Source organism: Gnatocerus cornutus, unplaced genomic scaffold, assembly GCF_029298725.1.
Source record: "Gnatocerus cornutus isolate USDA-ARS CGAHR unplaced genomic scaffold, icGnaCorn1.1 ctg00000023.1, whole genome shotgun sequence".
Lineage (NCBI taxonomy): Eukaryota > Metazoa > Arthropoda > Insecta > Coleoptera > Tenebrionidae > Gnatocerus > Gnatocerus cornutus.
In genome coordinates this window covers 3,237,387-3,257,410 of record NW_028275375.1, presented here as the reverse complement: position 1 = coordinate 3,257,410, position 20,024 = coordinate 3,237,387, and the positions used below count along the sequence as shown (strand labels likewise).

At 35.9% G+C, this 20,024-nt stretch overlaps 1 protein-coding gene across 1 annotated transcript; it reads right to left on the bottom strand.

The window, feature by feature from the left end:
- Positions 1–4,106: 4,106 nt before the first annotated feature.
- LOC148166405 (ADP-ribose glycohydrolase OARD1-like) lies at positions 4,107–4,843 on the bottom strand. The gene is made up of 5 exons (XM_088048527.1): positions 4,811–4,843; positions 4,717–4,731; positions 4,482–4,660; positions 4,181–4,427; positions 4,107–4,121 (listed from the first exon to the last, which is right to left on the bottom strand). The coding sequence occupies exons 1-5, from the start codon at positions 4,841–4,843 to the stop codon at positions 4,107–4,109; spliced, it is 489 nt and encodes a 162-aa protein (XP_087904653.1).
- Between the last annotated feature and the right edge of the window lie 15,181 nt (positions 4,844–20,024).

Below are 20,024 nucleotides of genomic sequence, written 5' to 3'. Positions count from 1 at the left end.
TGGCCCCATTTATATTCACCCTCTAAAAATGTGAAAAGTCGAAAATGTACCCCAACGGCATTAGACCCAAAAAATAGAGAAAAATTCACTGATAAATCTCCCATATCAAGATTGTCTCCACCAGCCGTCAGAGGGTTGTAATCTCGCCCCATTTATATTCACCCTCTAAAAATGTGAAAAGTCGAAAATGTACCCCAACGGCATTAGACCCAAAAAATAGAGAAAAATTCACTGATAAATCTCCCATATCAAGTTTGTCTCCACCAGCCGTCAGAGGGTTGTAATCTCGCCCCATTTATATTCACCCTCTAAAAATGTGAAAAGTCGAAAATGTACCCCAACAGCATTAGACCCAAAAAATAGAGAAAAATTCACTGATAAATCTCCCATATCAAGTTTGTCTCCACCAGCCGTCAGAGGGTTGTAATCTCGCCCCATTTTAATTCACCCTCTAAAAATGTGAAAAGTCGAAAATGTACCCTAATGGCATTAGACCCAAAAAATAGAGAAAAATTCACTGATAAATCTCCCATATCAAGTTTGTCTCCACCAGCCGTCAGAGGGTTGTAATCTCGCCCCATTTTAATTCACCCTCTAAAAATGTGAAAAGTCGAAAATGTACCCCAATGGCATTAGACCCAAAAAATAGAGAAAAATTCACTGATAAATCTCCCATATCAAGTTTGTCTCCACCAGCCGTCAGAGGGTTGTAATCTCGCCCCGTTTAAATTCACCCTGTAAAAATGTAAAAAATCGAAAATGTACCCCAACGGCATTAGACCCAAAAAATAGAGAAAAATTCACTGATAAATCTCCCATATCAAGTTTGTCTCCACCAGCCGTCAGAGGGTTGTAATCTCGCCCCATTTTAATTCACCCTCTAAAAATGTGAAAAGTCGAAAATGTACCCCAATAGCATTAGACCCAAAAAATAGAGAAAAATTCACTGATAAATCTCCCATATCAAGTTTGTCTCCACCAGCCGTCAGAGGGTTGTAATCTCGCCCCGTTTAAATTCACCCTGTAAAAATGTAAAAAATCGAAAATGTACCCCAACGGCATTAGACCCAAAAAATAGAGAAAAATTCACTGATAAATCTCCCATATCAAGTTTGTCTCCACCAGCCGTCAGAGGGTTGTAATCTCGCCCCATTTTAATTCACCCTCTAAAAATGTGAAAAGTCGAAAATGTACCCCAATAGCATTAGACCCAAAAAATAGAGAAAAATTCACTGATAAATCTCCCATATCAAGTTTGTCTCCACCAGCCGTCAGAGGGTTGTAATCTCGCCCCATTTATATTCACCCTCTAAAAATGTGAAAAGTCGAAAATGTACCCCAACGGCATTAGACCCAAAAAATAGAGAAAAATTCACTGATAAATCTCCCATATCAAGTTTGTCCCCACCAGCCGTCTGAGGGTTGTAATCTCGCCCCATTTATATTCACCCTCTAAAAATGTGAAAAGTCGAAAATGTACCCCAACGGCATTAGACCCAAAAAATAGAGAAAAATTCACTGATAAATCTCCCATATCAAGTTTGTCTCCACCAGCCGTCAGAGGGTTGTAATCTCGCCCCATTTATATTCACCCTCTAAAAATGTGAAAAGTCGAAAATGTACCCCAACGGCATTAGACCCAAAAAATAGAGAAAAATTCACTGATAAATCTCCCATATCAAGTTTGTCCCCACCAGCCGTCTGAGGGTTGTAATCTCGCCCCATTTATATTCACCCTCTAAAAATGTCAAAAGTCGAAAATGTACCCCAATGGCATTAGACCCAAAAAATAGAGAAAAATTCACTGATAAATCCCCCATATCAAGTTTGTCTCCACCAGCCGTCAGAGGGTTGTAATCTCGCCCCATTTATATTCACCCTCTAAAAATGTGAAAAGTCGAAAATGTACCCCAATGGCATTAGACTCAAAAAATAGAGAAAAATTCACTGATAAATCTCCCATATCAAGTTTGTCCCCACCAGCCGTCAGAGGGTTGTAATCTCGCCCCATTTATATTCACCCTCTAAAAATGTGAAAAGTCGAAAATGTACCCCAATGGCATTAGACCCAAAAAATAGAGAAAAATTCACTGATAAATCTCCCATATCAAGTTTGTCTCCACCAGCCGTCAGAGGGTTGTAATCTCGCCCCATTTATATTCACCCTCTAAAAATGTGAAAAGTCGAAAATGTACCCCAATGGCATTAGACCCAAAAAATAGAGAAAAATTCACTGATAAATCTCCCATATCAAGTTTGTCCCCACCAGCCGTCAGAGGGTTGTAATCTCGCCCCATTTATATTCACCCTCTAAAAATGTGAAAAGTCGAAAATGTACCCCAATGGCATTAGACCCAAAAAATAGAGAAAAATTCACTGATAAATCTCCCATATCAAGTTTGTCTCCACCAGCCGTCAGAGGGTTGTAATCTCGCCCCATTTATATTCACCCTCTAAAAATGTGAAAAGTCGAAAATGTACCCCAACGGCATTAGACCCAAAAAATAGAGAAAAATTCACTGATAAATCTCCCATATCAAGATTGTCTCCACCAGCCGTCAGAGGGTTGTAATCTCGCCCCATTTATATTCACCCTCTAAAAATGTGAAAAGTCGAAAATGTACCCCAACGGCATTAGACCCAAAAAATAGAGAAAAATTCACTGATAAATCTCCCATATCAAGTTTGTCTCCACCAGCCGTCAGAGGGTTGTAATCTCGCCCCATTTATATTCACCCTCTAAAAATGTGAAAAGTCGAAAATGTACCCCAATGGCATTAGACCCAAAAAATAGAGAAAAATTCACTGATAAATCCCCCATATCAAGTTTGTCTCCACCAGCCGTCAGAGGGTTGTAATCTCGCCCCATTTATATTCACCCTCTAAAAATGTAAAAAGTCGAAAATGTACCCCAACGGCATTAGACCCAAAAAATAGAGAAAAATTCACTGATAAATCCCCCATATCAAGTTTGTCTCCACCAGCCGTCAGAGGGTTGTAATCTCGCCCCATTTATATTCACCCTCTAAAAATGTGAAAAGTCGAAAATGTACCCCAATGGCATTAGACCCAAAAAATAGAGAAAAATTCACTGATAAATCTCCCATATCAAGTTTGCCTCCATCAATTGTCAGAGGGTTGTAATCTCGCCCTGTGGGTTTAAACAATTTTTTCGCTTTTGTTAGGCGGTGAGACCAGCAGTAGTTGTTGCTAAGGTCTTTTGTGCATACACTAGGTTACATTGGGAAATTTTAAAACATAATAAAGAAAAATAACTTTAAACATAATAAAGAAGTTTACATTATGTACTAACAACATGACGGACTAGACAACCAGCAATACGTGAAATGCATTTTCGTATCTGCCCTCATTCTATTGGCTACTTCTATTTCTTAGTGTTCGTCGATTGGTTATCCTGCAGCGAATGCAGCTTGCTCAAGTTAACCTTGAATAACACGAAAGACAATAAAGTCAAATCTACAATTACATAAAATTATGACAATTGCCTCTATCTGCACCTGTGTACAAAATCCTGGATAAAAGTACGAATTTTATGCTGCCAATATTTTAGAGGATGAAAATCAAATGTGAAATGATCTTTTTTAAGAACTTTAATAATAGGGAATTATAAAATTTCAGCCGCTGCACATACATCTCTACCGAACATATACAAAATGGCGGACCGGCTTCTTTTAACATTTAACATTCTTTGCTTTGTCAACGACCTGCAACTGAAGTTTATAACATGTCACATTAATTAGTGTAGAAACTCACCCAAATTTCCAAAATTACACATCGATATCTCGGTTGAGACGTACTTATTTCCTAATAGATGGTTAAAGATTAATAAACAGGTTCAGCTGATTTCCACACCACCATAGAGGTACAGCTTTTTAGGCGCGTTTTTTTTTACGTGCTTTCCCCAGTAGGCCTAATGCACAAATAAATAAGCAGACATTATAAAAATGTTTTGTCGCCGTGACCACGCATTAATTACGTAGCTAGCCTCGAAGCTTGGATACAACATCATAATGTCTGCTCATTTATGAGATGGCCGAATCTGAAATAAGAATTTAAATTAAAATTGAAAACATTTAAAAATCGACTTACGGTGTTACAGGCTGCACACCACAATGTGTAGATTGGTAGAACGAAATATAAAGTTTATCATAAACTTTACTTTCGGCCACTCAAGGCCGTCTAGGCCGCATCCGATAAGCGGGATGGCCAAGTGGGAGATGCGCTCGGATATGACCATATCTCTCAATCGGAGCAACGAACAGAAAAGTGTGTAGTATGTAGGTTTACCATGCGAATATTTTTTAGTGATGAGGTAAAAAATATTGCGCATAGAAAACCGCAACACAGCAACACCTCCCGTTCGTTGCCGTTGCCCTTTGAGAGTTTCAACTCTGCCGAATTTTAGCCTAAAACGTTGATGTTATAATGATGAAGATAAAGAATTATAATTATCGTTTTACCGGAAGTCTACAGCTATACCGCGCCCCATCCTGAGGTCCTCCGCAACGCAATGCGCCAGGGAGAAGTACTCAGGCATCTGGAATATATCTTGGCGGACTTCTTCGATGTTAGGATAGAGGTGCTGCACTCCAAAGTGGAAAAATTCGGCCTCTAACTCTTGGAAGTTAGCCCAAACATTCTAAAATTCGAAACAATTGTGTAATAATAAAAATAATTTAAATAATATTTAAATACCATGAGACAAGTAAACTAAGAAAACAAAATAAAAGGCAATCAGTTAAGATTAATAACTACAATAGTTCAAAATAATTTAAGTAATTATACGTACCCTGCTTTGGTAATCGTAAAAATTACAAGTCATGATTGCACTGTTGTCACTGCCAAAGTTCACAACACAAATGAATATCCAGCTTACAACTTTGGTACTATATCAAGTGGGGGTTGAACTTGGTGGGAATAAAAAGCAAATTTTGTTTTAGTGGGGGAAATAGCGGGTGACCTGACAAGGGACCCAAGAACGAAAAAGAACGTTGCGAAAATCATTGAAAACATTCGGCGAAATACGCTTAATATATCTAAAAAAGTAGAAAACGGTTGCAAAGTTGAAATTCCCAGAAGAGCTACAATCTTTATAATATAACGGTTTCTTTAGGTTAGCTTTGGTTTTCTCCGACAATGAAAAGAAACGTATTTTCGAGCAATAAATTTAATGCAAACTTACAAACTTGAAAGTTGAAATTTTTGTCTGTACATAATATACTGTAATGAGACGGGCTTATACATAATGTATGCGATAACTATTCTTATCCTCATCCCCAGAATTGCTCTAAATTTTAGTTTTAAGCTGCAAAATTTAAATACATATAGATATGTATACTTAAACTTCATCAGTGGGTGGTCCACCAAATGGTTTTCTTGTCAGTGCGAATTGCAAATATTAAAATTTGCATTGCGCGTTTGTAAATGACTTTGCAAATAACCAATTAAAGCGTACATTTTTTATAGGTATCCCTGCTAACCCTATTTTTTGCCAACTTAGAACAAACCAAAATAGAGCTGGAATAAGCCTCAGCAGCCACATACCTACTACAGGTTGTGAAAACAATTGCATTTAATTCTATTTTGAAATCATTTTAAAATTATCGCTTAATTAGCATAATGACTGACGCTCTTGTAACATAAATTATAAAATATTCGCATAGTTTGTGCTTTTTTTCGATTATCTTTTATTATTCTGACCGTTATACGATTACTGGCTTATCTAACGTAGGTACGTGATATTTGTGAGACTCGGATTAATTACGCCGACGACACGTAATCGAAAACTTCAACAAGTACGTAACGGATTTTAACGGATTTTAATAGAACATTGAGGAAAATTAGGATTTGATTGATTTAATTGATTTTGCATTCTATAGCATTTTGCAATGAACTCGGGTGTTAACTGTTCATTATTTAAATTATCTCTTTACATAGTTTTTTTGTTTACAACTGAAAATTGTTGCCTTTGTCGGTTTCTACTCATTTGTAACGGCTATTTTCAGACGACCGACGTCGTAAAATGAACTTTCCAGAAATTGTCGGCTCAGCCTGTTGTAAAAAGGATTTCGTTAGGACTTTCTGAACAGTTTCTGTTTGAAGCAGATGTACCTACACCGCCAAATATTCATAAGTAATATAACAAGTGAGCTCGAAATTGGGTCTGTGACATTAGCATCCCGAAAATAGAAAAACAAAGTTTGAACGTTACGAAATGAATGCACCCATGATGCAAAAAGTTTTTATGCACCATTTTAATAACCAAGTTATAGAGGTTTTTCACTTGGAGTACAGGTGTCACGTGACACCAACACCTCACTATACTCATTTAAAAAAAATAATACGTTCATTGTCTTCAGCATGTAATGCACCATTATGCACCATCAAAATTTTGGATTTTACTTCAACCCTTAATGTCTTTATCCCTTACAAAAATCTATATTTTAAATTTGATTAAATATTAATACATTAAGAGAATGCACCCATGATCCACCCTCATGCACCGCAAAAAGTTTTTTTTGCACCCTTTTAATAACAAAGTTATAGATGTTTACAACTTACTATCACTTGACACCAGCATCCCAACTTAAAAACATCAATAACTTTGTAATTAAGGGGGTGCAATTAAAACTGCTTGCCGTCCGAAACAGTGTATCACGAGTGCATTCCATTGCGCTATTGATTTTTGGTTATGTACAAAAAAAGAATTTTTGTAAGGGATGAAGACGTTAAGGGTTGAAGGTAAGTCCAAAATGTTGCTGGTGCATAATGGTGCATTACATGCTAAACACAGTGAACATATTATTTTTTTCAATTGGGCTTAGTGACGTGACACCAGCACCCCAACTTAAAAACCTGGAAAACTTGGTTATTAAATAGGTACAAAAAAAAACTTTTTACGGTGCGCAACAGTGCATCACGAGTGCATTCCCTTGTCATATTGATTTCTGATCAAGTCTAAAAAATAATTTCCGTAAAGGATGAAGGCTTTAAGGGTTGAAGTAAAATTTAAAATTTTGGTGGTGCATGATGGTGCATTACATGCTGAAGACACTGAACGTATTATTTTTTCTAAATGTGTATAGTGGGGTGCTGGTGTCACGTGACAGCAGCACCCCAAGATAAAAACCTCGAAAACTTGGTTATTAAAGGGGTGAAAAAAAAAATTTACGGTGCATGAGAGTGCATCACGGGTGCATTGATTTCGCAACGTTCAAACCTATTTTTTCTTTCGTCGGGGTGCTAATGTCACGGACCCGGTATACGTGATATTTGCAGGACTCGGATTAATTACGGCGGCGGCGATAGGTAGGTAATGGAAAATTTCGAAACGCATTATAAATACAATACTAAGTAAAATCAGGAATGATAAATCTTGCAATCTGTAGCACTTTGGATTGGAATCGGGTGTCTATTTTTCATGATGCGCCATATTATTAACTGTTCATACCTTTAAATAGATATTACATATTTTGTTTACATTGTTTACAACTAAAAATTGTTTCCTTTTGGACAAACCGACGTCGTAAAATAAGTTTTATAGAAATTGTCGGTTAAGCGTGTGATGAAAAGGATTTTGATCAAAATGATTCCTGAGAATTGTCTGTTTGAAGCAGGTGCAGGCCGCCAAATATTCACAGAAATTACACTATTAGGTGTCGTATAAAAACTTACCTTGATTTACAAAACATATAGACGTATCTACTAATAGATGGTTAAGACTGATAAGTAGTTTCACCTGATTTTCACATCATCATTAAGGTACAACTTATTACGCGCGTTTTTCTAACGTGTTTTCCCCCAGTAACACTTTTATTAATGCACTTTTCATAGAATCGATAATAGATAGGTACATTAGATATTTAAAATTAATTTATAGAAAGCAATTTATTAAATAATGAATAAAATAAAACATATCCATAAAAAAAGCACAGAATTGAAAATGCGGCGATTAACTAAAGCTTTAGTAGATACATACCTAACTACCTACATTTTTTCAACATGTCTGAATATTTTGTAAAAACAATGGAAATAGTAATAACCGTGTAAATCCTACCAAAATGCACAAATTTATTCCATTTTCTGTTATTAATATTAATCATTTTTAGTGATTTTAACTTTTGGTGAAGCCGAAATAAATTTTGAATAATGTTGTTCCTTTTAAAGAAATTATACACAATGGAAATAGACAGTTATCTTTATCAAAATAGTCACCACATTTATTGGTTAATGACAAGTTTGAATTTCTATACATAATACATAATTTATTGCTTTTATTTAAATAGGATCTTTTCCGCTGATAGGTAAGGAAGGCATTTTTATTGTTCTAGCCGTTATGCGATTTCACGCTTATCTCTAGACGTACGTGATATTTACGGGACTCGGATTAATTACGGCAACGATACGTAATCGAAAATTTCGACAAGTCAGGGATTTTAACGGATTTTAATACAACATTGAGAAAAATGAGGATTGATTGATTTTGCAATCTATAGCATTTTGCATTAAAATCGGGTGTTTATTTTTATGGAGCGCCATAATAAGTATTCATTAATTAAATTATCTCTCTACATACCTACTTTGTTTACAACTGAAAATTGTTGGCTTTGTCGGTTTATACCCATTTGTAACGGCTATTGTCTGACAACCGACGTAGTAAAATGAACTTTTCAGAAATTGTCGGTCTACCGTGTTATAAAAAGGATTTCGTTAGGACTGTTTCCTGAGAATTTTCTGTTTGAAATAGATGTAAACTGTCAAATATTTATAGAAATATGGATATAGAGACATGACCTACCAATACATTATTTTCCTATGGTAAAAAATTGAAAATAACGAAACAATGAACTTTTATGAAGGCAAGTACCCACATACCTATGTAGCCAGTGGAGCTTAAATTAACACAATATTATGACTTATGAGATGACATATTACTTAATCTGTGTTGTGATGCATGATTCTTAAATTAGACAACCCCGTTATTAATATTGGAAATTCAAAACAATTCGATAAGCCGTGATGACTCGTTTTTTGTAGCAATTTTTTAGCAACTTTCCGAAATTTAACGGTAGTTTACCCCACCCCTACTCCAACAATAAGCGCATTGGTGTATCATCGGAACCCCCTCTCCATCAGAACCGACTTTCAGACGGAATTTTCACAATTTGTTCAATCTGTTTTGAGCTTTTGAAGTTATTAACAGTGCGAATTTTTTAAACGAGTTTTTATCAAAACTTACAAGTGTTTTTTTTTTAATTCACAACATAACTTATCTACTTATCAAGTTTTCATATCTGCATATATATTTAACGATAGATCCGTAGATAATTTTTAGTGTGTTTTATGACCAGAGATAATATCTTCATATTTGGTAAGGTCTTTTTGCACGTTACTTTGATTCACTATATTTTGTAGTGACATTGCCGACGTGTGCAATTGACTGCACATTTTTTTTTAAACAGCTCCTTATAATTTATATTATTAATTTTGTTTTTTAATATATTTTTTTGTATTCTTAAAAAATGCCTCGTCAGTCACAAAGGAGTCGTGAAAACATCATTAATGCTATTACTGAAAATAACATAAGTACAGAATGTTTACTGAGTTGGGATCAAGAGAGTTATGGAATATTGTGTTCTGCATTAAAATTAAAATTTTCAAGAAAAAATATGAAATATATATATTTAATTGTTAAACGGAGTATCATTAAAACAGAAATAAAAATTGAAGAATTAGATGTCTTTTCAAATAGTTCATTTTTAGGAGAGGTAGGAGAGGCTGAATTAAATGAATTTCATATTAAACAAATTAAAAATGAGGAGGACAGTGACGACAGTAAATTGCATTCATTACAAGAAAGTAAAGAAATAATTTTTAACCCATTTTCATCTGATGCAAAGAGTGTTTCTATTGAAAAGGATCGTTTTCCTTTTATTAATGTCGAATTATACACAAAAAGAGATATAGTTGAAAATGCTGAAGTCATGAGAAAATATTTGCTAGATACTTTTCCACAAAATGAAATATCGTGTGTTATTTCATTCAAAGGGTTACATTTACGAAAACGTAGAAATGGGCCGCTTTCTATACAGTACGCGAAATGTAAACATTCAAATTGTAAGAAATTTAGAATAGAAACTTTTGATATGCCGGGTTCAGAGTTAGTCAGAATTATTGTTAAGAGTAATTTAAACATTGAACGCCATGAAGGAGAAGAATTTTCCTATCAATTGAGAGGTACTAAAAGAATTGAAGTAAAGAAGGAACTTTTGAAGACATTTCCATCCGTAGTCAGAAGTCGCGACGTTGCCGCATGTAACCCATCATTAATTGCGGAAGGAAATTGGCAAGACCTCAGATCTTTACCGGTTTACCAAAAAGCACGTTCGGAAGCGATGGCGGCAGGCGATTTTCATAAAAATCCGTATTTAGACATATTGCTACAATCTCAGAATGAGAAGAATGAAAAGTATATTCAATTTCCCGATGGTAACATTGAAGTTTATTTATATAGCAGGCGTCAATTAGAAACTATATTAGAATTTTCGAGTAATCGCATTTGTTACTTTGATGCTACCGGTTCAGTAGTGAGAAAATTAGAATTTTGTACAAAAAGACTATATTACTATGCAGGCACGTTAAATTTACAGGGTATTATTATACCATTATTAGAGTTGATTAGTTCGAAACATGACTCGGCAACGTTAACTAGCTTTTTTATTAATTTCAAAAGATTTGTAACCGTTCAATGTCACAAAAGTTGGCCAATTTTAGACGTAATAGTTGTTGATTTTAGTTTTGCTCTTATGTCATCTCTGTGCTTAGGTTTTAACGAGATGACTCTATTTTCTTATCTGCAAGCTACGTATAGATTCGTTACTAATCAAATCTCTAGCGCGGATTTAAATCAAATAATTTGCATCAGAAATTGTTGTTCCCATTACATTAAAATGATTTCGAGGCAACTTTTTAAAATGAAAGTAGGAAAATACGAACAAAGATTAATTTTAGATATTGTTGCAATAATGATTCAAGCCTCAAATATAAATGATTTAAAGGAATATTTTAGAATAGCTTGCATAATTTTACTGTCAACCGTAAAAGATGAATACTTTAAAATGGCCTATAATAAGCTCAGATCAATTGTTTGCCACTATTCTTCGGCTTCAGATTTAGAAAAGGACAGTACGTTTATAAACGATGAAATTTTCGACGATTGTAATATTGAAGATGTACGCGGAAAATATGTAGACTCACCTTTTTTCATTTTATTTTTTCAAGTTTTTTTAAAGGAGCAATCTAAAATTAACAGTCATGAAGAAAATCGCCCCCCCCAATCAGAATTTGTAAATAACTCTTTCCATAGTCTACCGTTTATTCAATATTTACTAAATAAATGCATGCCTTTTGCTCCATTGTGGACAGCAATTTTAACACCTTTGATACAAAGGAGAAATGAAAATGCACCTCTAAGATTAAGTAATGCGAATGTTGAATGTTGGTTCAAAATAGTTAAAAAACAACTGCTTCATGGTCAAAGTAATTTAAAAATAGGAAGATTTGTTAAAACTTTAAAAGAGAAAATTTTCTCAGATTTAAAAGCCGTGGAATTAAATATTGAAAAAGTACCAAGAAAGAAAAGAAAAACTGTGAAAAATGTTCGAATGCAACAAGAAATTGACAATCCATTAAAAGAAGAAAAGTGGGCAAAAAGAAAAGCAAAGAAAATAAAAACACACTTTGAAACTCCTCATTTAATGCGGCAATTTAATATTAAAGAGTCATCACATTTAGAACAAAATAGGAGTAATTCAGAGAACAAGAAAGCGGCCGAACAAAGAATTATTGATAATAGCAACAATACGCCTCCTTTATTAAGTTCCATAGGCGAAACCTCTTCAAATGCAGAGCAAAAAACGATTTCAGAAAACAGTCACTTTACTTTGCGTAATGGTTTATTTTTAAACAATGAATATTATTTACTAAATTCTATTAGATTTTCATACGTTGTGGGCTCATTTTCTTTAAAAGGTAACAGCAATATTCCGCTACGAAGTAATGATTATAGAACTCTCTTGTCAATAAATAATACTTGTTTTCCTAATATGTCAGAGATTACAGATAGGGATAGATGGATATCTGATTATGTAATAGATTCATTAGCAAGTACCTTTTTAGCATCTAGATCTGACATTTTGTATTTAGATACGGTTACGGTCGCGCTCACTTTCAGCATGGAAGGACGGTCGGAAAGAAAATTAATGCAACCATGGCAACATTTTAATTTTGTCATAATTCCATTCAATTGGCTTAACGTCCATTGGGTCCTTTTCGTGCTAGATATTCGTTCAAAAGTAGTATATTACATAGATCCCCAAGGTAAACGAGAAAACGAACATGAAAACGAAATTTTTCTAAAATTGAAAGCATTTATATCTTCAAAAGATAGATATGAAAAGTATAAAAAATTAAATGCAAGAATGTGGTCCATTAAACAGTTTAGCAACTATCCCATGCAAAGAGACGCTCATAATTGCGGTATATTCGTAATTTACTATATTCAAGTAATTTCGGGTTTACATAAAATGTGTGATTTTGAAAGTTCCTGTTTACCATCTTTTGATCCCGAGCAGTTCAGAATCACTTTGCAAAACGTAATTCTCATCGCTTCCGAACAAATGATAAAAAAATGTCAAATTTGCGGCAATTCAATACGAACGGAAGAAATTTTTGAATGCAAACAATGTAATAGATCTATTCACAAAAATAAATGTGTTGACAATGTTGATAAAGACAACAGTATTTGTTCATTGTGTAGTTTATTTAAAGGGAACAACAATATTCAAAATATTCAGGCTTCACCATCAGTAGAATTAACTGAAATAGAGTTTGAAGAAATGATTAATATTAATCACAGAGATTTAAACACCATATGCCAAAGAAAAGATTTTAATTGTTTGTGCCAGATATTGGGACTTACCACCCGACCAACATCAACCTTTAAAATGAAATAATTTTGTGCATTTTAGTAGAATTTACACGGTTATTAGGTACTATTTTCAAAAATTTTTTTACAAACTATTCGAACATATTCAAAGAATTTATAACTTTAGTTTTTTGTCGCGTTTTACATTCTGTGTAGTTTTTATTTTTATGGATAGGTATCTTTATTGTTGAACAAAAGTAATACGAAAATATGACCATGTATCATAAGCAGAAAATTATCATTTAATAGACTTTCATAAACTACTCGTATTTTCTATGACTATTTTTAAATTTTCTATGTAATTATCTCATTCTTTGAAAAGTGCATTAGGCCTACTGGGGAAAGCACGTAAAAAAAAACGCGCCTAAAAAGCTGTACCTCTATGGTGGTGTGGAAATCAGCTGAACCTGTTTATTAATCTTTAACCATCTATTAGGAAATAAGTACGTCTCAACCGAGATATCGATGTGTAATTTTGGAAATTTGGGTGAGTTTCTACACTAATTAATGTGACATGTTATAAACTTCAGTTGCAGGTCGTTGACAAAGCAAAGAATGTTAAATGTTAAAAGAAGCCGGTCCGCCATTTTGTATATGTTCGGTAGAGATGTATGTGCAGCGGCTGAAATTTTATAATTCCCTATTATTAAAGTTCTTAAAAAAGATCATTTCACATTTGATTTTCATCCTCTAAAATATTGGCAGCATAAAATTCGTACTTTTATCCAGGATTTTGTACACAGGTGCAGATAGAGGCAATTGTCATAATTTTATGTAATTGTAGATTTGACTTTATTGTCTTTCGTGTTATTCAAGGTTAACTTGAGCAAGCTGCATTCGCTGCAGGATAACCAATCGACGAACACTAAGAAATAGAAGTAGCCAATAGAATGAGGGCAGATACGAAAATGCATTTCACGTATTGCTGGTTGTCTAGTCCGTCATGTTGTTAGTACATAATGTAAACTTCTTTATTATGTTTAAAGTTATTTTTCTTTATTATGTTTTAAAATTTCCCAATGTAACCTAGTGTATGCACAAAAGACCTTAGCAACAACTACTGCTGGTCTCACCGCCTAACAAAAGCGAAAAAATTGTTTAAACCCACAGGGCGAGATTACAACCCTCTGACAATTGATGGAGGCAAACTTGATATGGGAGATTTATCAGTGAATTTTTCTCTATTTTTTGGGTCTAATGCCATTGGGGTACATTTTCGACTTTTCACATTTTTAGAGGGTGAATATAAATGGGGCGAGATTACAACCCTCTGACGGCTGGTGGAGACAAACTTGATATGGGGGATTTATCAGTGAATTTTTCTCTATTTTTTGGGTCTAATGCCGTTGGGGTACATTTTCGACTTTTTACATTTTTAGAGGGTGAATATAAATGGGGCGAGATTACAACCCTCTGACGGCTGGTGGAGACAAACTTGATATGGGGGATTTATCAGTGAATTTTTCTCTATTTTTTGGGTCTAATGCCATTGGGGTACATTTTCGACTTTTCACATTTTTAGAGGGTGAATATAAATGGGGCGAGATTACAACCCTCTGACGGCTGGTGGAGACAAACTTGATATGGGAGATTTATCAGTGAATTTTTCTCTATTTTTTGGGTCTAATGCCGTTGGGGTACATTTTCGACTTTTCACATTTTTAGAGGGTGAATATAAATGGGGCGAGATTACAACCCTCTGACGGCTGGTGGAGACAATCTTGATATGGGAGATTTATCAGTGAATTTTTCTCTATTTTTTGGGTCTAATGCCGTTGGGGTACATTTTCGACTTTTCACATTTTTAGAGGGTGAATATAAATGGGGCCAGATTACAACCCTCTGACGGCTGGTGGAGACAAACTTGATATGGGAGATTTATCAGTGAATTTTTCTCTATTTTTTGGGTCTAATGCCGTTGGGGTACATTTTCGACTTTTCACATTTTTAGAGGGTGAATATAAATGGGGCCAGATTACAACCCTCTGACGGCTGGTGGAGACAAACTTGATATGGGAGATTTATCAGTGAATTTTTCTCTATTTTTTGGGTCTAATGCCATTGGGGTACATTTTCGACTTTTTACATTTTTAGAGGGTGAATATAAATGGGGCGAGATTACAACCCTCTGACGGCTGGTGGAGACAAACTTGATATGGGGGATTTATCAGTGAATTTTTCTCTATTTTTTGGGTCTAATGCCGTTGGGGTACATTTTCGACTTTTCACATTTTTAGAGGGTGAATATAAATGGGGCGAGATTACAACCCTCTGACGGCTGGTGGGGACAAACTTGATATGGGAGATTTATCAGTGAATTTTTCTCTATTTTTTGGGTCTAATGCCGTTGGGGTACATTTTCGACTTTTCACATTTTTAGAGGGTGAATATAAATGGGGCGAGATTACAACCCTCTGACGGCTGGTGGAGACAAACTTGATATGGGGGATTTATCAGTGAATTTTTCTCTATTTTTTGGGTCTAATGCCATTGGGGTACATTTTCGACTTTTCACATTTTTAGAGGGTGAATATAAATGGGGCGAGATTACAACCCTCTGACGGCTGGTGGGGACAAACTTGATATGGGAGATTTATCAGTGAATTTTTCTCTATTTTTTGGGTCTAATGCCGTTGGGGTACATTTTCGACTTTTCACATTTTTAGAGGGTGAATATAAATGGGGCGAGATTACAACCCTCTGACGGCTGGTGGAGACAATCTTGATATGGGAGATTTATCAGTGAATTTTTCTCTATTTTTTGGGTCTAATGCCGTTGGGGTACATTTTCGACTTTTCACATTTTTAGAGGGTGAATATAAATGGGGCCAGATTACAACCCTCTGACGGCTGGTGGAGACAAACTTGATATGGGAGATTTATCAGTGAATTTTTCTCTATTTTTTGGGTCTAATGCCGTTGGGGTACATTTTCGACTTTTCACATTTTTAGAGGGTGAATATAAATGGGGCGAGATTACAACCCTCTGACGGCTGGTGGAGACAAACTTGATATGGGAGATTTATCAGTGAATTTTTCTCTATTTTTTGGGTCTAATGCCGTTGGGGTACATTTTCGACTTTTCACATTTTTAGAGGGTGAATATAAATGGGGCGAGATTACAACCCTCTGACGGCTGGTGGAGACAAACTTGATATGGGAGATTTATCAGTGAATTTTTCTCTATTTTTTGGGTCTAATGCCGTTGGGGTACATTTTCGACTTTTCACATTTTTAGAGGGTGAATATAAATGGGGCGAGATTACAACCCTCTGACGGCTGGTGGAGACAAACTTGATATGGGAGATTTATCAGTGAATTTTTCTCTATTTTTTGGGTCTAATGCCGTTGGGGTACATTTTCGACTTTTCACATTTTTAGAGGGTGAATATAAATGGGGCGAGATTACAACCCTCTGACGGCTGGTGGAGACAATCTTGATATGGGAGATTTATCAGTGAATTTTTCTCTATTTTTTGGGTCTAATGCCGTTGGGGTACATTTTCGATTTTTTACATTTTTACAGGGTGAATTTAAACGGGGCGAGATTACAACCCTCTGACGGCTGGTGGAGACAAACTTGATATGGGGGATTTATCAGTGAATTTTTCTCTATTTTTTAGGTCTAATGCCATTGGGGTACATTTTCGACTTTTGACATTTTTAGAGGGTGAATATAAATGGGGCGAGATTACAACCCTCTGACGGCTGGTGGAGACAAACTTGATATGGGGGATTTATCAGTGAATTTTTCTCTATTTTTTGGGTCTAATGCCATTGGGGTACATTTTCGACTTTTCACATTTTTAGAGGGTGAATATAAATGGGGCGAGATTACAACCCTCTGACGGCTGGTGGGGACAAACTTGATATGGGAGATTTATCAGTGAATTTTTCTCTATTTTTTGAGTCTAATGCCATTGGGGTACATTTTCGACTTTTCACATTTTTAGAGGGTGAATATAAATGGGGCGAGATTACAACCCTCTGACGGCTGGTGGAGACAAACTTGATATGGGGGATTTATCAGTGAATTTTTCTCTATTTTTTGGGTCTAATGCCATTGGGGTACATTTTCGACTTTTGACATTTTTAGAGGGTGAATATAAATGGGGCGAGATTACAACCCTCAGACGGCTGGTGGGGACAAACTTGATATGGGAGATTTATCAGTGAATTTTTCTCTATTTTTTGGGTCTAATGCCGTTGGGGTACATTTTCGACTTTTCACATTTTTAGAGGGTGAATATAAATGGGGCCAGATTACAACCCTCTGACGGCTGGTGGAGACAAACTTGATATGGGAGATTTATCAGTGAATTTTTCTCTATTTTTTGGGTCTAATGCCGTTGGGGTACATTTTCGACTTTTCACATTTTTAGAGGGTGAATATAAATGGGGCGAGATTACAACCCTCTGACGGCTGGTGGAGACAAACTTGATATGGGAGATTTATCAGTGAATTTTTCTCTATTTTTTGGGTCTAATGCCGTTGGGGTACATTTTCGACTTTTCACATTTTTAGAGGGTGAATATAAATGGGGCGAGATTACAACCCTCTGACGGCTGGTGGAGACAAACTTGATATGGGAGATTTATCAGTGAATTTTTCTCTATTTTTTGGGTCTAATGCCGTTGGGGTACATTTTCGACTTTTCACATTTTTAGAGGGTGAATATAAATGGGGCGAGATTACAACCCTCTGACGGCTGGTGGAGACAATCTTGATATGGGAGATTTATCAGTGAATTTTTCTCTATTTTTTGGGTCTAATGCCGTTGGGGTACATTTTCGACTTTTCACATTTTTAGAGGGTGAATATAAATGGGGCGAGATTACAACCCTCTGACGGCTGGTGGAGACAAACTTGATATGGGAGATTTATCAGTGAATTTTTCTCTATTTTTTGGGTCTAATGCCATTGGGGTACATTTTCGACTTTTCACATTTTTAGAGGGTGAATATAAATGGGGCGAGATTACAACCCTCTGACGGCTGGTGGGGACAAACTTGATATGGGAGATTTATCAGTGAATTTTTCTCTATTTTTTGGGTCTAATGCCATTGGGGTACATTTTCGACTTTTCACATTTTTAGAGGGTGAATATAAATGGGGCGAGATTACAACCCTCTGACGGCTGGTGGGGACAAACTTGATATGGGAGATTTATCAGTGAATTTTTCTCTATTTTTTGAGTCTAATGCCATTGGGGTACATTTTCGACTTTTCACATTTTTAGAGGGTGAATATAAATGGGGCGAGATTACAACCCTCTGACGGCTGGTGGAGACAAACTTGATATGGGGGATTTATCAGTGAATTTTTCTCTATTTTTTGGGTCTAATGCCATTGGGGTACATTTTCGACTTTTGACATTTTTAGAGGGTGAATATAAATGGGGCGAGATTACAACCCTCAGACGGCTGGTGGGGACAAACTTGATATGGGAGATTTATCAGTGAATTTTTCTCTATTTTTTGGGTCTAATGCCATTGGGGTACATTTTCGACTTTTCACATTTTTAGAGGGTGAATATAAATGGGGCGAGATTACAACCCTCTGACGGCTGGTGGGGACAAACTTGATATGGGAGATTTATCAGTGAATTTTTCTCTATTTTTTGGGTCTAATGCCGTTGGGGTACATTTTCGACTTTTCACATTTTTAGAGGGTGAATATAAATGGGGCGAGATTACAACCCTCTGACGGCTGGTGAAGACAAACTTGATATGGGAGATTTATCAGTGAATTTTTCTCTATTTTTTGGGTCTAATGCCATTGGGGTACATTTTCGACTTTTCACATTTTTAGAGGGTGAATATAAATGGGGCGAGATTACAACCCTCTGACGGCTGGTGGGGACAAACTTGATATGGGAGATTTATCAGTGAATTTTTCTCTATTTTTTGAGTCTAATGCCATTGGGGTACATTTTCGACTTTTCACATTTTTAGAGGGTGAATATAAATGGGGCGAGATTACAACCCTCTGACGGCTGGTGGAGACAAACTTGATATGGGGGATTTATCAGTGAATTTTTCTCTATTTTTTGGGTCTAATGCCATTGGGGTACATTTTCGACTTTTGACATTTTTAGAGGGTGAATATAAATGGGGCGAGATTACAACCCTCAGACGGCTGGTGGGGACAAACTTGATATGGGAGATTTATCAGTGAATTTTTCTCTATTTTTTGGGTCTAATGCCGTTGGGGTACATTTTCGACTTTTCACATTTTTAGAGGGTGAATATAAATGGGGCGAGATTACAACCCTCTGACGGCTGGTGGAGACAAACTTGATATGGGAGATTTATCAGTGAATTTTTCTCTATTTTTTGGGTCTAATGCCGTTGGGGTACATTTTCGACTTTTCACATTTTTAGAGGGTGAATATAAATGGGGCGAGATTACAACCCTCAGACGGCTGGTGGGGACAAACTTGATATGGGAGATTTATCAGTGAATTTTTCTCTATTTTTTGGGTCTAATGCCGTTGGGGTACATTTTCGACTTTTCACATTTTTAGAGGGTGAATATAAATGGGGCGAGATTACAACCCTCTGACGGCTGGTGGAGACAAACTTGATATGGGAGATTTATCAGTGAATTTTTCTCTATTTTTTGGGTCTAATGCTATTGGGGTACATTTTCGACTTTTCACATTTTTAGAGGGTGAATTAAAATGGGGCGAGATTACAACCCTCTGACGGCTGGTGGAGACAAACTTGATATGGGAGATTTATCAGTGAATTTTTCTCTATTTTTTGGGTCTAATGCCGTTGGGGTACATTTTCGATTTTTTACATTTTTACAGGGTGAATTTAAACGGGGCGAGATTACAACCCTCTGACGGCTGGTGGAGACAAACTTGATATGGGAGATTTATCAGTGAATTTTTCTCTATTTTTTGGGTCTAATGCTATTGGGGTACATTTTCGACTTTTCACATTTTTAGAGGGTGAATTAAAATGGGGCGAGATTACAACCCTCTGACGGCTGGTGGAGACAAACTTGATA